The sequence below is a fragment of the Stegodyphus dumicola genome, chromosome 4 (genome assembly GCF_044657685.1).
Source record: "Stegodyphus dumicola isolate Sdum_Otavi_A_Nest chromosome 4, ASM4465768v1".
NCBI classification, from domain to species: domain Eukaryota; kingdom Metazoa; phylum Arthropoda; class Arachnida; order Araneae; family Eresidae; genus Stegodyphus; species Stegodyphus dumicola.
The window spans coordinates 93,273,996-93,294,673 of record NC_140771.1 but is presented as its reverse complement, the minus strand read 5'-3'; the positions used below and the strand labels follow the sequence as shown (position 1 = coordinate 93,294,673).

General features: G+C 34.7%; 1 protein-coding gene across 1 annotated transcript in view; it reads left to right on the top strand.

Annotated features, from left to right (window-relative positions):
• LOC118188342 (cartilage oligomeric matrix protein-like) overlaps positions 1 to 20,678 on the top strand; it is a 1,186,180-nt gene that overhangs the window by 887,150 nt on the left and 278,352 nt on the right. Inside the window, exon 7 of the mRNA XM_085815229.1 lies at positions 2,341 to 2,496. Coding sequence (XP_085671355.1) covers positions 2,341 to 2,496 — 156 coding nt within the window. The remainder of the gene's footprint in view (positions 1 to 2,340; positions 2,497 to 20,678) is intronic.

Here is a 20,678-nt window from a genome sequence, read left to right as displayed (position 1 = left end):
GAAATAGCAAAAACAGTGTTGCATAATGTCATTTGTTTTTATTTCTGTAGTATAAAAACCATTTTTCCTCATTGATTGTCATCACTGTAGCAAATTTGACTTATTTATACACCAAATATAGTATTCATTTAATGCAATGTCATACGCATATTTATGTATATATACCATATAATTCTCTTTATATATAAGTATTCAATTATGTTATATGTAATACTGTGCTACTTAAAATATCTTGTAACAAAAAAATATGTATTGAACAACAGGCCTTCTATGCAAACGTAACAGACTGCTGGAGAAATGACGTTCAATTTCGTACGGCGAAGATGGCATCGGCTAGGACCGATGTATAGTAAATATAGTATCACGGTATATAGTAAATGTATAGCATCTGCGCGGGAATCTGCGCACTGTAAATATGCGACGAGCCTAAAGAAATCGTGTTGATTATATGATCAACCTCTCGAGAAGTTGGTGTTAGGGAAAGAGGGAAGGGAGACCCTCTGATACTTCCCCCTCCCGGAGTGCATTCTCTCATAATTGTGTGCGGAAATCACCTAAGTTGGTCTCATACCTATATGGTGCTCAACTTTCATGCCAATGACGGGCGAATTTGACTCCTTGCCGCGAAGAATGTCATGGTCTTGTGCTGACCATTGTCAGAAAACTGAGATTGGTAACAACATGATATCGGCTGCAGCACTTTAATCAGAGAAAACTTCTGTTTTGTGACAATGTAATGCGCTGCCTTCGGAATATTTTATGGAATTATTACCTCTGTCTACAGATCTGAACTCTTTGGAAACGGGGGATAAATATATTTCTTGCTCCTTTATTTAGCATCCGGCCTTATTCGATAAATCTGGATAACTGGAACACTGGATCTGAGATAAAACGTTACTCAGTTTAAATCAGCCATAAAATGTCACTGAAACTGAATAATAAAGGTGTAGATGGCGTTAGTTAGGGATTTATTGCTAGACAAATTTACGCGAAAATTTTTACAACTTTTAAAGAATGTTTAAATGTTTTAAACATCATAATTTTCAGTAAAGTGTTTCAGTTTTTCCTTTATTACCTCCCGTCAACCTATACACATAGGTAAGAGAGGCAATGCTTTCGGTTCATAAACTAGATAGTGAGTTTTCAGTGAATGCGCACCAATTTCCCCACAAAATGTTTTTACTATTTTTACAATGATGTCTGTCTGTCTATATGTCTGTATGTGTGTGGTGAGTTTTTCGTGCGCAATAAATTTCCAAAAATGTATAATAAATTTCCAAAAATGTATAATAAATTTCCAAAAATTTTTATTTTGTATGAAAACATTTTGAAGCTGACAGACTGAAGACAATTTTAATTTTCTACGAGAAACATTACTGAAAATTAAGGAGGCCATCTTTCTTAGTCTTCATATTCCCCAGCAGACAGCTGGATGCACATATGTATATAACTAGTTCCTTTAACAAACGAAATGTAGTAATACCGTGTGACATTTTTGACAAGTCATACGAAAGAGACCATCATCTCTAACATCACCTCTAACGCAATATCATCATCTCTAACACAATATCTGATGGCTATTGAGCTGATACTATCAGACGGATATCTTATAGTAACTGAGCTCGACATGCAGCCATCACGTAGAGATGGACATGTGGGGCTCAGTTACTTTATAATGCCCAACAGCACCTCACATTAAAGAGTCTTAAACGCAGTTCTCAAGACGGAGATCGGAGAAAGGAAGGATAATGGGAGTGGACAAATGAAACGCTTTACGAAACACGGAACTCATTAGCAGTAGATAAGGCTCCAATAAGTTAAAAAACAAATAACAGTAGTAAGCTGAAATCCACACGTTCGGAATTTTTCTTAAGTGTGAGCACACTTGCCACGCCCGCGTAGTGTAACAAAGAATCTGCACAAACTTACATTTCAAATAATAAATGCAAGAGAAAATAAAATGAATGAAAGACTAATACCATAGTACAAATATAAACTGAAAACACTGAATAGAAATAAAAATAATCAATGGAATATAATTTGCCAGTAAACTATCCCTCAGAGTGAAAATTGCGTACAACAGAGGAAGACGGAAATTTTGCTAATATTTTTTAGAAATTTAAGAAGTTCCATCTAAAAGGCTAGGAGAGATTTATGCAAGAAAACATGGTATGTTAATGTGTAGTTTCGCTTCAAGCTTATATTACTTGAAACTTTATGCAACGTTGGAGGTCAAATGCAATAAATTCAGAACTATATTATTATGTGCTTTCATAAAATATTTTTCTGCCAAAAATTAATGCAAGCTTAAAATATAGCTTTTATGTGATTTTTTTTCAGTCCACAGGCACTGTCGTGACAACCCATGTCATCCTGGTGTACAGTGTGCAGACACAGCAGATGGATTTCGATGTGGACCTTGCCCTAGAGGTTATACAGGAGATGGTATAACTTGTCAGCAAGTCGTCACATGCAATGACAGGCCATGTTTCGAAGGTAAACGAATTTAACCATTTTATTCCTGAATAAAGAATCTTACACTGAAAGATCTAGTTCGTTTAGCTATTATAAAATGTGAATCGATCTACCTAAGTGTTGATCCTTGCGAATTCTCCCACAGGGTTGAAGATGTACACAACCAGGAAAGGGTGCAAGAGATCCTTTTGTTGAACACAATATGATTACCACACGGCACTTGCTTAGCTGCTTACACTCACTGACCAATTGAGATGAAAACTTTAAAGATAATGTAATAATAAACTTCGAGATAAAGAGTAGCAACAATAATCCAATTTAAGCTAACAGGTTGACTCAAAAACCTACACCAGCAGAAAAAATTGGCGGCAAGAATGTGTACCCGATATTAAGGTTAATATCAATAATAAGTAATAATAATTAATATCAATAATAATAATAACGGTAGAAAATAAGCAACATGCGCTCCCAATAGCGAAAACACGCACGCTCTACTTAACGTTTCCACTCCAACAGTTTAAATATTCTCGTTCACCATAACTCATTTACTTACTGGCGAGGAAAGGCGAGAGGAATAAGAGAAAGCATGAAAGGCTCATAAATTAAAATAACTATTTGTAAAAATAAATAAAATCCTAAAATACAATACAACTAATGATAGCGTAATTACAGAACGTTATATAATTTAAATCATATGTGAATAATTTTATCTTAATAAATATTAAATACTCCCATTTGCAGACGAAAACAAATGAATTTCAACGCAATCACCCAATGCAATCTAGTTGAACGGCCTTTTTTTCTGACCAGGACGATGCGAAATGCCCATGGACTTGCTGTAGGCTTGATGACATCGCTTTCTTACATGACCTTTAAACGTTTTCATACCTTTACCTGTTTAGCAATTGGTAGACGTCTTAGATGTTGTTTAATTGGTGGATGAACCCCAGTATCGATTCTATGCTGTGTCAAACTGGTTCGACCCACATCAGAAGACAAGCAGGAGAAAACATCTTGAAATTCTTGAATGACGCGCTTGGCAGCATTCCCCTTTTCATCGTTATTTGTACATTCTGCAAAAACTCCGATAAAATGCTCTCTGAAGACACGGATTCTGGAGTATTACTATTTCGTTTAATGCTGGACACTGGGGTATATGCTACAGCCACTTCATCTTCCTTAATAACTCTCTCCTTGCCAGTTACATTGACAACTCTCACCGGGATAAAGGTCCTCGATAGGTCGACGATTGATGCTACTAGTACTCCTTTCGGGCTGTTACAATTCTTGGAATATACATGACGCCGTATGGGATATTACATGACGCCGTACAGGAAATTTCTACTTTCGGCTATGAATCCAGGAAGTAAAAATTCTGCTCTTGCTAGAATTGTGACACTGTCTTCAGCTATGATTTTGTGGACAGATGTACCTCCTTCATCATCAATTCCGAACAAGGCTATGTCCTCAGAGGCTGAAAGCACTTCGTTATTTTTAAATTCCAAGGAAAAATTGCATTTCCTTATGAAATCCAATCCGAATATGCAGGGATCTGTAATAACTGCCACATATGTCATGTGATGCTAGTCGGCACTTTCAAATATGATGTTAACGTTTTATTTTCCATCAATGTCGATTTTATCATCGGACGCACTCTGGAGGGTAACGCAGGGCAGCGTCCAAATAAGTTTGTTTCCCAGTTGTTGAGCCAAATCGTTTCGAATGCTGGTAACATTGGCTCCTGTAACCGATGATCATACTGCAAGGATCTCCATTGATATGTCTATGGTGAAACGTCCGTTACTGCCGCCTCTCACTGCGAAAATCTGAAGTGTTTTAAATGGTGCTTTTCATTATCTGTCAACCTCCGCCCCGCGAGATGGCCACTAATTAGTTTCCTTCTTTCATTATAGGCGTGATCTTACCTTCCTTGCTCTGGGATGTTTTGCAGTTCCGTTGTATGTAGCCTTCTGCACCACAGTTCCAAATCTTTACAGTTGGTTTTTTGTCGCTGCTATTCAGTCTCAAGGCATTGACTTGTCTGGTTAAATCTCCTAGACGAGCAGCCACTTGACCACAGGTTCCTGGAATTGAGCAGCTCTGACTGGGTGGCGGTCTCTACGAGTTGCTACCTGGGCTACTTTGTATTTCATGGGATACACCAGAGAACCTTTTAAATCCCTGACATCCGCCATTCGTATAGCTTTCTGTATTTCAGGATTCCGGACACTGTCGATGAAATATTGCAACGGCATTTCGAAAAGGTCCCTGTTTCTGTCGGGCATTCCGAAAAAGCAAGATGAGGCAGCCTTTCAACATCTGTGGCAAGTTCCTGGAATGTTTTCGTGGGCTACCGTTGACGGGATATTAATTGAAGCCTGCTGCAATCGTTTTCAATATTTCTCCATAAAGCGCAGCTCCAACGTGCCGGATAGAGCTTCATAATCTAGCCTTTGGTTTTCGGGGATAATCTGCAGGATATCCGCTGAGTCTGCTCTTAGGCAATCGGCCAGATGACAGGCCTTAGCTTGGGAATCCCATCCGTTCGCTTCCGCCACTATAGGAAATCATGTCTTATATACTTTCCAAAAGGTCTTCCAATCATATGTGGATAACTTCAGAAGGACGAGCAGGCATGGAAAAAATTTAAAACCATCAGCTCCCGTCGCTACAAATTTTTTAATGTATGAACTTCTTTGGCGACCGCAGAAACTCTATCATCAATTTGTTTTTGCACGTCAGAAACTCTCTCTTCTATTTGTTCTTTGACGGAAGAAACTTTTTCTTCAGTTTTTCCAGCTTTAGTTTCAACCGCGTCCATTCTGCCTTCCACATCCTCAAACTGTTTTCTATTATGTAGATAATTTTTCTTTTCATTTCTTCTTGACCTACTTTTCTTAAGGGCTTTCATCTTTTCTGTAACGGATTCTTGAACAGCTTGCATCTTTTTCTTAAACGGCTGTTATCTCTGCTCTAACGGATTTTTGGCCAACTTTCACCCCTGCTTTGAACGCAGCAAAGGCTTCCACAAACTGCCTTAATTGTTCCTTCACTGCTTTTGTCACTGGCATTAAATCCCAACGCTGCCATCAAAATTTGTTGCTTGCGTACGGGTTTGTAATATATTGATTCTACAAGTCCGATAATAGGTTATTAAAATTTATTTTTATTAAAAGTAATATTTTAGGACTATGGAATGTTCCACAGAAATATTCGTACAATTGTTCACAGTATCAAGCAATACAATCACTAATTACACTTCAAATTATTAAGACCGTTAAGCACTACTCAATGCAAAGCGCATCTGAAGAGAAAACAAACTCGGATTTATCTCAGTTCACGTACAACAACAGCTTGCAATAAGAATAACTAAGCAACTCAAATCAGATGCTCACTCTCCGAGCCTCTATAGTTTTCAACCGGGCGCTGAGATATTTCTTGTATTTTCTGCTTCTTGAAATAACTGGAAAGCAATAAGAGTTTGGGATTACGGTTACAACTAACATAGTGATCAGCTACATTTATTCAGTTACGATACTTATTACGGTGATACTGGAGGCCTTGCGTTGCCCGGTCCCCGTAGCAAATTTGGCGAATTTTGGCGTTTTATCAAAAATTTTATCAAATTACGGAGATGCCATTTACTCGATGTTAAATGCACTTGCCCCTGTGTTCTTACTTTTCCGGCGTAGTTTCCTCTAAAATTTGTCTCGTGCTACATTACTCGGAAAAGTACAACAATTTTACTTATAATTCCACTAAATTTACTATTTAAATACAAAATTTGTAACAATGCGCTCTATACCGTCTGAGCAGTGAACAAAATTCGATCATCATTTATAGATATGGATGTTACAGCTTATTACATTCTTTCAATTCTTTCGTATAAAATAACATAATGAAATCATACTTCAAATGTTACAGAATTTGGTTTTCTACGGTTAGGGAGAGCAATGTTCCATCCAACAGTAGTACGAATCTTAATATAAAATTTAAAGTTATCATTTATTACTTCTATTTCATGTTAATTAGGATAAAAAATTACGCTTTTCTTGTTTACATATTCAATGAAATCTTATGTACTCTTATGCAGCATTTTTAATTCAATTATTCTGTTTAAAAAATTTAATCTATTTCTTATTTCCTTCAGTATTTGTAGTTCAATATGAGGCGATTACTGCTGACAGCTACAAAGGATGATAGCATTTCAAGGTGGCCTTGCCCCAATACAAATACTGATAGATTTTCTATTTTTGAGGATCCTTTCAGCTTCTACTTATGCTCTAAGGCGAAAAATTCAAAGAAAAAGCTGCTATTGATCGATTTTAATTCTTAAATCGGAATATGCTTTTAAAAGACTTTTGATTAATTGAAGAGTTCCAAGAAGCGATTAAAAGAAACAGCTGGTTGAGATGGGTTATTTGGTTTTCTTAAAAGGTTTATCTCCTCTTCCCCCCCCTAAAAAAGGCAGACTCACAGAAATATTTTCTATTAACTAATTACCGAGACTATAAGGAATTTGGTGTAATTTGAAAGCTTCATTTGGCACTTTGATGCTTTTCAGTGGAATGTTGTTAAAATTACTGTTTTTAGTAACATTGTGTAAAATCTTCGAAGTATTACAATTTTTTGGAAAGATTATTAGGAGAAGTAAGATTGTTGAATTAAAATTAATAAGGGAAAGAGAAACATGCAAAAGTATATTTTAAATTTAGGCAACAAAGTTATAGTACGCGCTGCTTAATGTGATCACGTTTGTCCACGGCTAAACATTTATAACGACGAGAAAAATTATCCTTCAAAATAGCAATGGAATATAACTATTTAATATACCTATAACTAGAAACATTAATTAGGAATTTAATTAGGAAAATATAAAAGTTTGTTTGTGAACCGTTTATAACGTTTTTGAATTGATTTGATCGATTGTATACCCCTAATAAGGAGAAGGCATTCCTCATTTTAAGCGAACATTCCAGTATAAAATTTGAATTAGGCAAAAACGTAATCTTAGTTTGGCGTAGATGTTTTCGGAGATATTCGTTTCCAGGATAAAAATAAATCTGCGGGAGATTTATTTTTTGACACATTTTAAATGGTTGACTGAAGTTCAGAGACTTAATAAGCTCGAAATTTCTATAAACTACGAGTATATTGATTTTATTTAGCTACTTTATTTCAGTTTGAAAAATTTATTTTATTATACTTTTAATGATGTTAACCGAACTGTGGATCGTAATATGCGATGTATTTCCAATGTTTTCATATACAAACGGGCCAAACTTTGGGAATTCTATAACAGATTCGAACATAATGTTAAGCGGCATCAAATGTATTCTTAGATTAAATTTTACATTTAGTCATAGTCGACCACTTAAGCAAATTTTTTTACTTTGATTTCGCGAAAATTACCTTAAAGCTTCTTAAATAGATGGGTCAGAGTTCATAGAAACCTTTCCCATTTGCAAATAATTACCTTCTTTAGTTAATAGCATTCCGATCCAATTTAATTAATGTCATTCCAATTTCAATCTAATCTTTATTTAATCCATCCACTCTAATCCACTTCTTCCCAACGCTTTTAAAATTCATACATCTTAACTCCTTCGCATTTTATTATTACTATTGTCGTTGTAAGATTACGTTATGTTCAATTTCTCTTTGCTCTGACCATTTATTTTCATACAAATGTGACTATTGCTTCTCTCACATTTGCATTCAAATAAACATGTGTCTGAACACACCATATGTGACCTACCAATTACCTTGAAAAGCAAGACTAGCTACCTTGGAATCACCTTAGATTCCAAATTTACCTTTAGCCATCGTATAAAGAAAGTTGCAGGAAAATGCAGTTGTACTATTAGCAATATGCGTCCTCTCCTTGGACGCCACAGTGAACTCTCCACCAGCAATAAAATCATTCTGCGCAAGTCAATACTCACTGAAGCATTATTTTTTGACTGTCGATTATTTCAATTAACTGATTATTATTCCAGTTGATCACTTACTTAACTCAGAAGGAGTTCAAGAAGGAAAAATCATTTTAAAAGAAAAAGAGTTAACTTTTATTTCATTTAGCGTTTTATATTTTCAATGAAGCATTAGAAAAGGTGATTCATAAGTGTATATTGAATATTAAACTCAAAGAATAAATTTTAGATGTAAATGGATGAAAATGTTTAAGTTGATCTATGTATGCAATATGTAAGATATCTGCGAACAAGATTGGCTCTTCTGCGTATTGTAAAAATTAAAACTGAGTAACACAGTGCGAAAGTAAAAGAATTTATAATCATTGAATAATAATGTTTGGTTCCTAGATAGCTTTAAATTCATTTTAAAAGGAAAATGAAACTGTTATGATTACTATATTAATCGCAGATTGAAATTAATCCAAAAGAAAAATTTTATGCTGTGTTTATTTGTTGCCGTCAAATTACTTTTTTTTCATAAATATTTTCGACTTCAAAAATTTCCAGGTTCTTTGGAGGGGGAGGGTAGATTCTAGCTAATATTCGTAGTCTAGTTATTTCCGGTTTCTCTAAAACTAGAAAACAAATGGGAAAATTTAAACAAATATTTTTTCGACAAAAACTAAATAAAAGTCTTTTAGACGCCAGAAATTAAGCGAAAACGTTTAATTTAAGATTAGGTAAGTAAGCAATCGTATATTGTTGTAGATTTCGTATAAATTTGTATTGATTTCGTGAACGATGAGATATAGATCCGTCTTCTTCAGCAGCAAAAATATTGCAAAGGTCGCAGAAGCAACAGAAACATATGTAATGAAATCAATAAGCGGAACAAAAACGAAACGCAAGTAACACCATCAGTCGAGGAAGACAGTAATGAAACTTGAAATGGCTAGTATGTAAGATTATTGAAAGTGATGGGAAGAACTGGATGGAATTAATTCCATTGATTAAGGGAGGTAAATTTTTGTTTATTTCATAATTGTTACCAAAATACTGTTTACTAATTGAAGAAATTTTTTAAATAATTTTGGAAGAACCTAAATCAAAACTGTGGTTAGGTTTTAGAGTCATTAGGGTTTTCGAAGCAGGAAACATGGAAAATGAGCAATGTCCTCGACGCGACTCGAACCTGGACCTCTCGAATACGCGCCGAGTGTGCTACCGTTACACCATGAAGGCATGCTGAACAGAGGGATCAAATACCTTATACAGTGATTACCTTTTCGAATCTTTAATCTTTGAGCGAAATGTTAAGGCTCTTTTAGCATTGCCAATATACTATATCAACTTGCACTGATAAGACATTGTATAAATTCTCCAAAAATTTAAATTAAAGAATAAACCTTTGAGTAACGAAAAACCAAAGAAAGCGACCTGAAAGTTGAACTTATGGAAAAATATGATAAATTTTATAACTAATAAAAGCATGAAGCGGGATATTAACATCTTTTTTGTTTTGGGTCGTAATTTCCAAGCTTACTATACCACGAGGATTTCTCTTGTGTGAGGTCACTGACTTCTTGATCTATTCAAAAGCAACTACTACATTTGTGTCTTCGTTTCTTCCACTTCTGTAAAATGTTACATCAGCGTTGGGAAGAGTCTAACTTTGTTTGTCTACTGACCTTGGTAATTTATAATAGCAGAATGACTTCTGGCAAGAGGACAATTTCGTATTATGAATAATTATAAGAAAAAATTCTTTGATAATGGAAACAAACTTTAGATCATTGTATTCCTGAGAAAGAAGACTTTGTGAAAAACGAACATTGAGAGTATAGGTAAGAGCAAATTAAAGCCATTTTGTGCTTTTGTAGTGTTTTCGTATGAAATTGCAGTATTGTGTCATAAACATTTCATAAGTAGATAAGAAAATGTCTATGATGCAGTAGAGCTAATTTCAAATTTAATAGGAACAAATAGGATATAAAGGAAAGAAACGAAGTTGTCTGATTTAGTTTTAAAAGCGGATTGAACGTTAAGAAATAATTAAATTCATAACAGATAAAATCTAGTAAAAAGTGTCAACTGTTACACTCATGAATATTGGTAGCTTTAATACACATTTTAAGAGAAGGAGAACTAGAATTGTGCTACAAAAGGTTACGTTTTCAACTGTATCTTTCATCAAAAATAAATAAATTTAAAAGTGAATGAAGTTTAACAATTTTCTATGTATATTTAACATGCTCAATAGGGATTAAAATACACTCGTCTGCAAAATTAAGAGACCTTTTTGCCGAATTTATAAAAAAACTGTTGATTTTAGTGAAATCAACAGTTTTTAATTGTTTTAATGAAATCAAAACAGTTTTTAATTGTTTTTAATTTTACAGACAGATTTTAATGAAATTTCGTGTGAATATGAGTAAATTACAAAAGTGAAAAAGATGTACAATTCAGAAGTCATTTCATGTACCATGACTATTACTAAGGCTCATACTGCAGGGATGTCCAAAATCCACATTTTGATACCAAATTAAAATAAGTCTAATATGGGGTATAGTCCCATCTCACAGCCAGGCAAGTCTCACAGCGTAACGGCATACTAGGCAGGAGGCAGCTGAGGAGAAGATCAGGAAATCTATCAGGCCAAACCATGCTGTGAATATCTCCATTTTCCAAATAATCGTCAGCTGAGCCTTTAGTGGACGAGCGTTGTCGTCCATTAACAGAAAGCCAGGATCAACTGCACTCCTAAAAGCCCAACATAAGGTTCTAAGATCACCTCACTATACATCACATCACTCAATCAGCCTTTGTCAAACATGCGCAGGGGCGTGCGGCCGTCCAACACAATACTTGCCAAAGCATTAGATCTCCACCACCGTAATGATCCTTTTCCTTGATGCGAGAGAGATAGGTATCGCATCTGTAAAACGCATGGTTCTTTACTCAAGCTATGGCCCAAAGCGCAGGTTGCCTGCATAATGCTAAACGCGCTATTTTCTGTATTGCAGTCTACAGGACGCAAACAGGGGATCTTTGGCATACAGCCTTATCTCATAAAGTCTTCGGACAGCTGCACTCGGGTTTCAGTGGCAGTATACAGCTGACGTGGGAGTTGTGAAGCTGTAGTTGTCCTGAGTCGCCGCGGCTGAAGTGTCAAATAATGATCCTCGTTCGGCGTTGTGGATATTGTTTGATCTTTTACAGGTTGTTCCGATATGGATCCAATGTCATTAATTGTTTGCACAAGCTACAGAAAACATTGGACCTTATGCTGTGCTCTGTAGCCACCTGCGCTTGTGTGTGGCCTGCCTCCAACCTACCGACAATTCTCCACCTCTTTCCACCATCCATACATTCGTGTCTACTCATTTGGCTAAATACCTTATAAAATTTACCGACTTTTGCGAGACCCTCGGCGAATGTCATGAAAGAGTGCAAGCACACAAACCGCCGAAAACGCCTCGTGTTCTCATATCCTCTCCACAATCACAGCTCCGTAGACATGCGCGTGTGTAACAGACACTATGCAAATATCATTGCTGGCTTGGGACAGCGCGAGAATGTGAACGCCCATCGTACATCATAAAATTGTTTGTGCTATGAGCGCTGTCTGCTGAGGGAGCTACAATGATGTTCGCTGCTTTGCGACTGAAGCATTCTTTATCCTATTACCTTTATTTTCATCGCCAAAACGATGATGCTTGTGAAGAAGGAGAAAACTATTCATCTCGAATAAAGAAATAGCTGGTTCCACACGCATCGGTCACTTTGAGCCTGGTAACAGGAAATTTATCACTACAGTCTGTACGATTAAGTATTCGACTCTGACTATTTACATAATGTTTCGGCAGCTTAATTAATACCGTTGGTTCCATACATTTTGCAAAATTAGACAGAATTTTCAAATTCACTTAATTATGCATGCGAGTGTGTTTGTTGACACACATTTCGTCATTTAAACTATTTTCTTCCATTTCTGAACAAGCTGCCTAGAATTTTAAATTTATGTTCCTAAATGGTAGCTTAATTCCTTTCTATAAAAATATTTTTACCGTAGAAGTGTAATATGTTTTATTGCACTTTTTTTTAAAAAACAATCGGCATTTATATTTAAAAACAAATTTTTAATTTGTCAAATAGAAACAATATTATTTAATTATCTGACCGTCGCAGGATTTTGATTAAGAAAGCTTAAATTTTCCAAAAGTGCCATGAGAAAGAGGTATTTCTTGATTTTATTGCCAAAATGCCCCTGTACTTTATATTTGAATTTATGTACTTTTAATGCAGTGCCTTAATTTCTTGGAGATATTTTAAGAGCATGTATATATATACTTTCTTCTAGACATCTGTAAGCATATCCAGTTTATATTGATGACATGACCTATATTATATTAAAACACAACAGACTTTTTGTAATGTAACTAAAATTAATTTTACACTTAACACAAATATAATTTAACTTTTATTACAGAAAAATTTCAAAATCTGTAAACATTATTATTAAAACTATTTCATTCAAAATGTTACTTTTCATTCATAAAACATATTGAATTACGTTAGAATTTAAAAAAAAAAAAATAAAAATAATATGTTTTTCATACAGACGAAAATTCTTCACTACGTCCATTCTTTTCTGAATTTATGTTTCACCATAACAATGACAGGTATAAAAGCTGCTGGTGAGCATTGCAAAAGAACTATATCCATCACAAAGATTCCTACTCCTCGAAAACGAATCTAAAAACAGGTAAAAAAATAACCCTATGCCTTTGGGTAATGTAATATTTCGAAGGTATTTTTCGCTCGAGAACGCATAGTCTTTTTCGTTTGTTGTTCTTTCGGAAATCCAGTGGCCAATGTACATATGTGTATATATATATATATATATATATATGTATATGTGTATATATATATATATATATATATATATATATATATATATATATGCGTGCAAGTGCATTATAGATTTGCGTAGAAAAATATCTTACGTCCAAACTGTTTTCAATTTCTTTTGTCCGAAAATTTCCATTGAATAAAGAATAAATGATAAGGAAACTAAATATATGTAGAATTAAAAATTCATTTTTTCTAGAAATAAATATATTAATAATTTATTAGCAAGTTCTGTCACCAAAATTATTTAAGGAAAGATGTGTCAAGTTCAATGTCGCATTTGGAAAACAATGTAGGGTGTAGAAAAAATGCCAATATACCTATTTCAGCTGTAAAAGATGAAAGAAATCTTTTTTAAAAATTTTTGAACTCATAATGTGCTATCAGTTATCGATACAATATGATAAAGCAAAGAATTATAATGAGCTGAATATTTTCTAGTCTCACCTTCAAGTGTTCTGTATCAGTAACCGGTACAAAATTCCAAGCAGATATAAAATGGTGCTCTGTGTATACGTGAACCGCACATGTTTTTCAATGAACACATAAATTCCCAACTATACACACTGATTTGTATTTCTCAGCGTCACCTTCAGTTGTCAAGCAGACTACGCATAAGTGAATTGTAAGGGAACCGTAAATAAGTGAATAACGCAAGTATCTACTATGAATGTGGCAAGCAAATATTACACAGGAATTCTGCAAATATGTGAACAGCACATATGATGTACATTAATATACCTAGTTGATACAGTTCAGCATAAATGCATTAGAATAAATTTTTATATCCTTGTTACCACTGACTTCTAGAGTAAACATTCTCTGAAACTAAGAATCACAATGCATAAAACATTGCTAAAATCCTCATTCAGCAAAGTCTTGACAGGATCTCTTTAACAACCGCAGTTCCCAAATACCCATCTTCTGAAGTAACTTTATAAATTCCGCTATAAATTTTAATATTGTATAGAAATATTTGGCTAGGTCCAGCGACAATAGAATTCTCCACCAATTGAGTACAAATGCTGATAGTCATATAACAGGCGGTACAGCAACTCAGCTGCTGGTAAGTAAGTAACTCACCTCCACTCGGATTTGTTCGACTGAGTTTCGTTCTTTTTCTCAGTTACCCATTAAGTGGTTGAGAATGTAAGAAATAATTCGATTCCCTCTTACCTGTATTCAGTGTGTGGTATATCTACCCAGCGAATGTAATAATCGTTGTTTAAATCCTAAAGAGTGTATAGATGCGCTCATCCGCCATGTTTTAAGATACTTATCATTCAAGAAATTCAGTTCGTTAAGAAATGAGTGACATTAATTCTGGTCGGAAGGCAAAATAAAGCAAGAAAAAAGTTTTTCAAAAAATTAACTAATCTAGAAACAAAGAAAACTAGAATTTTTCTAGAAATCATATATCAAATGAAACTTCAGCGATAACTTCGCCAGGATTTGAACTCTAAACTTTTCGACTACTAACTAAACGTGATTTACAATTACACAATGAAGGCACGTGGGAAAGAAGAAAATTCTTTACAAACTTACTTCTTTCAGCAGTATTTTGAAAAGATACATCGGGATACGAGAAGACGTGAGAGATATCTTCCGTTGAACAGCTATTCATATTCAACACGTGGAAGCAAATGAACTACTTTGGGGTTTAGATGAGATATTAGTTCACGCAGGCTACTGTTTCACGATGCTTCATTCCTGTATCATTCGGCAAGCACTTTTCAATGGGACCATTACGTACTCTTAGATTTTTTTATTTAAAGATTAAATTTGTTTAAAGCTTGCTTGCTTAAAGCTTAACTATGAATCAGCACAAAAGACGACACTTTTTTTAAGAATAAATTGTAATCTGCATGTATCTTAAAATCAAATACACAAAGATTTTACTTAAGATCTTTGTGAAGTGTCTCTTTGTTTGTGAAGTGTGATCTTTGTGTGTAAGAAGAAGATAAGATTAGATTTAAGATAGAAAAGAATACATTTAAGGTATAAAACGCACAAAGATATAATCGATAAGTCAGGAGCTTATCGAGCCCATGACACGCGTGTCGTAAGTTACGTGTGAACCCATTTTGGGTGACACGTATCACGCATTTCCAAAGCCCTCGACAGAGACAAAAATTGCATAATTCAAAAATTTTGTTCTTAACAACGGCTTCATGTGCAAACGCTTACCTCGGGTGCATTCGAGGGCATTCTTTTTAGATAGATGACATAGATGGCAAGCGGATGATTCTATATGTGAATATGACACTAGAGTTAGGCTAGAGTTATTTGGAATTTTGACACTCTGAACTCAAAAGTTTCTACATCACTGGATTAGACGTATGATCAGATGTAGCCTTATCACCTGACTGGATTACTTATTTTTACCCCAAATGAATGTGGCAAGCATTCTCTGAAATCCAATGGTCAATGTGCATATGTGTATATAAACCAAAAGATTATTTGATTAAACCAAAAGAATTGGCTGCTATATGTGTAATTGTAGAAGCAAAATTGAATTCATTGTTAGCGTTAGCATTATTGTGAAATTTCCGAGTACGACATTTATGTATTTTCATATATTTCTCATATTGTACAAATCATTTTCCTTTCTCGGTATTTCATTTATTATTCTCTGATCCAGAAAAACTCGTTTTAATTTTTTCATTACTTCTGTCATTAAAAATGCGTACGAAAGGCTAAAGGGATTTTTTTTTTCCACTGGCGGGCATTTAGGCGACTTAGGCTTGGCCACTACTAAGGCCGAAAGTGTTGACCACTTTATTTGTGGAAGCACCTAATAGATGGGCCATCATTACCTCTTATGAAGGGATGGACAATTACAGCCATGTCTTCTCCGGGATTCGAACCCGGGCCCTTCAGCGTCGCAGTAGGTTTTTCCTATCCACTCTATCGTCTGGGCGGCAGCGAAATGAAAAAAACTCTCTTATGAATGAAAGAATAAGTTCTTCAAAAATTAAAATTGCTTTATTTTAGTACAATACTTAATTACATACATAAAAAATCAGAAATAAAGGAAATTTTAATGTAAACAAATGTTTATTGTTTAACGAACTTTTAAAGTTAAGTGAATCATTATGCGCGTTAGGAAATTTTAGCTTAGTCCCTCGAAAAGAACCCTCAGCGTTTAGTTAGGACTCATAAACGTCCTAAATTCTTTTCAGGTAATTAATATTAATTTTGTCGTTTTATTATCTCGTTTGGAAAAGTAGTGTCAGTTCCATACTATGAAGAGTAAATTGAACTATATTTGTATTTTCTTTTAGAACATTACCAGAATGTTAATAAGGTTTGATAGAAGGCGAATTCTCACTCAGAACTAACTAAATAAAATTTGTTAGTAATAATAGCATATTAGCCTGATTTTTATTTCTTTGTACGAAGTGAAGGAAGTATTTTAATCGCGAAATATTTCAGGTATCATATTTCAACGACTTGAATTTGAGTGCTGTAATTTGTAAGTGTTTTTAAAATTTTTGTAATGTAATTTTGAATGTAATGTTTTGTTTTTGGCGAGTGGCCCAATGTAAATGGATGGATTTCTGAATAAAGCAATAAGAAACAACAGCCTATTTCAACGAAAAAAAATACATTTTGACCGCTCTGGAACTCATCTTTTTTTTTTTTTTTTTTTCTTTCGTAAACTCTGTACGTATAGACAGAATAAAGGATTCTTTAAAAAAACTGTAAAATAGATTCAAAATGGATTCTTTCGTGTGTATGTACCTCGCATAACAATGTATGCGCATTTTCCAACAATTTTGAAAAAAATAACATTATTGTAATCTTTTAGTGAACTCTGTAGCGGAAAGGTATTAATGCTACGAAAGTACTTTTAGCTCTAGATTTAGTCTTCAAAATGATATATCTTACCCCTAGATATATCCCTCTAGATACCCTCTAGATATATCTTATATATGATCAGATCAAGGGCGTTATAAAGGTTATTATTCGATATAATACTGATCACAGTTCCTTTTTCTAACATTTTAGCTGTCTAAATTCTTAGGTTGTATCGAAAAAACTCTCCCTATAAGCAGCACAGTAGAAAAGATAATGCCTCTGAAGGTAGCAAAAAATTGCTGCCCGAATTCCTTTTCCAGTAGCTCTTGTTTCTGGCCAACGTTTTTACTAGAAATCCTAAGTTGCCTTTTGTAAAAATGCCAGGTGGAAAGAAAGCAGAACTCAGTTCCCACGTCTAATAAACAACTTCTCGAAATCAGGAAAGGATTGCACTGATTGGAAGTTGATGGGAACCCGAAGAGAGATGAGAAGTTTTTTTTCTGTCCTTTGTTCGCTGCAACGAACCAGAAAAATCCCAAAGATTTCTTTTCATACATCTTCACAATGTTGTGTAGCGCTTTCTTTTGCCCCAAATCCACGAAATCTGTTTCCCGAAATCGATTTGAGTGAAATCACCGTCAATCGTGTATAGAACTGGAACAATCTGGAACTGTTCTCTGAATATTTTCCATATCTCAGTGAAAATGAAATTTGTATTTCAATCTACGTAGTCTCTGCTAGAATTTTTGTGTATTCGTATCTCAACGAAGAAATAATTAATTTGATTTTGATTTAATTCCTAACTCCTTAAACTGAATGCTTTTGAAATATTCAGCTTTACCTACGTATTCCTCCTTAGTTATGATTTAAACACTTTCGATAGAACACTTTCGCATAGAGTACAGGTTGTCTCGAATAAAAAAAAATAACCGAACTGAACATGAGAACATGATAACTTGATTTCTGTTGATAGTGTTATGGAAATCATTTTGTTGTAATGCAACACACAACACTATATAATATATTCTGTATATGGCCATGTACACATGCACCGAAGAACATGCTAATTTGATTTGTGTTGATACTGTTACGGAAATCCTTTATAAATTAGTACAATTTTGTAGTACATGGAAATACATAAAACAACATAGTATGTTCTATATATGTCAGAAAGTAATGTTATACTAATCTTCGATTTCGTTATACATTAGAAACCTATATAATTAAATAAAGAACTGCAATGTTCATTTAAAACAAAAGTTCTGAAACTGGCAATTCTGACTACTTTAAAATCTAGGCGATAATATTATTAGTAAATTTATTTATTTATTTGTTTCGCGATATTTAAAGTTAAGTTCTTTTAAGGAAATGTTTATACATTAAGTAGTTTTAGAGTTAAAAGGTAAGATATGGAAGGGTATTCCAAAATAACTAGAATTATTTTTAAACAATAACATTTAAACCTTACTCTTATGTACTGTATTCCCTTTCGGAAGGTTTTCTTTCAACACTTTTAGACGTTTTTCAACTTTTTGCCCTCTACTGGAAACATGGCAATAGTTCTTGACACTTGACAGGAAGCATTAATCAATACAAATAATATATTTTCTTTCATCTTCTCTGTATCACTAAACTGCATTTTACTATCCGCTGAGTGGCTTTGTCAAAGCTTCCTTTCTCCCACTAAACAGAAAAAAACCGCATTGAGTAAGAAGAATACTTGTTGAGTAGCGTGAATATGTCATAAACACCATACTGTTCTTCCCGAAGAAGTGTCGGACGCAGAAAGTTTCTTCAGAAATCTGGTGAATAGTTTTTCTATGATCTTCATTAGTAACCTGTGGTACTTTCACAATATTTTTTGCTTGTCCGTGGATGTATACAAATCGTAGCAGCCTTCATATGACATATTGCATTTTTGCATGTGGAGAACCTCTCTTATGTTTGTGATGTACTCAAATTTATCTTTGAAAGCTTGCCGAAGCACAACAGTCTCAGCTGCAGTTTTTACAAAAAAAAAAAAAAAAAAAATTCTTACACACACTCTACATTCTCTGTAACAAAAATGGCAGGATGTTGCCAGCAGATACACACACAAACCAACACTGAGGATGAATTTCTCTATATAGATTGATGCCGCTTACAGAAGCGAGAAAATCTGAGTTGGCAAGGTCTAGCTGAACTATTATCAATTGTGAAGTGCTCTCTTGCAGTGTTTTCATTCTGATATTCCATACGTATATTATTACAATGGATGCTTCTAAAATATTGCACGAAAACGCTTTTATTTCAAATTTAGTAAGCGAGATATGGTTCTAATTTAAAAAATAAATACAGAAGGAAAGCTTTTATAATTTGGGCTAACTCACACCTTTTTAATAAACATACATGAAATTTAAGAAATTAAGTTTTTATATTGGCTTTCTAAGAAGAGGATTACAATTAGAAAGTCATTCTTTATTCTACTAAAGTTTTATGACGTATTTTCTCCATCCTTCCAACATGCCTTTGTATTGTAACGATTAACACACTCGGCGCATATGCGAGAAGTCCAGGTTCGAGTCCCGGTGTGGGCATTGCCCATTTTCCACGTCTTCCGCTTGAAAATAACCTAATTACTCTACAGTTGCGCCCGAACTAAAAATTGGTGGATGATGATGCTTCATCACCAGAAGCACTCGGTCCCCTAATCTTGAGTCGCTGTTTAAAAGGGGAGTATTTTCTTCCTTCTTCCAGCACGCCTTCGTGGTGTAACAGTTAACACACTCGGCGAGTAGTCCAAATTCGATCCCCAGGCCTTGCTCATTTTTCATGTCTCCTGCTTGAAAATAACCTAAAGTATCTACAGCTTTATTGAAAAAATTTGGCTTCATGGTATGAAAATAGACCTATAAAAATTTAAAAAATAATGTGACTTAAAATACTTTTATGAGGCAAAAGAATAGCAATTTAGGTTATATTTGAATTAAAATGCATTAAGGGCAAATCTTAGAGTTTCGCAAATGGTAATTTAAAGCCATGCTTCTTAAGGTGAATAGTATATACTGAAGTGCAAAAATTAAGGACGAGACGGTTTTTTTCAATATAACTTTGTACAAAAGCTTTCCAAATCAACACATTTAATACCGTAAGATCATCAATACGTAAGGACATGAGTAATGTAAGCAACACTTACTAAAAGAGAAATCAGAGGGATAAAAAGAAGCTTTATTGAAAAAGTAGCATGGAGCGCAATGCGACTGAAGGCCGAAACATCCCCGTGATGGGTGTCCAGCAAGAAACATCCGGTCTTTAATAGGGGATATGATCTCCCCTGACTGCTAGGCAGGTTTCACAGCGTCTGCCCATGCTGAGAATGAGGGTGTCAATGAGTTGTTGAAGCATTGCTGCCCATTCGTCTTGCAGCGCCGATCGAAGCTCCGGAATCTTTACTGGTGGTAAGGTACGAGCTGCCAAGCGTCTGCCTAGAAAATCCCACACATGCTCGATGGGATTGAGATCAGGAGATCGTGCCGGCCAATCCATACGTTCAATATCCTCACTCTCTAAGAGCTGTTCTGCAGCTACTGTGCGATG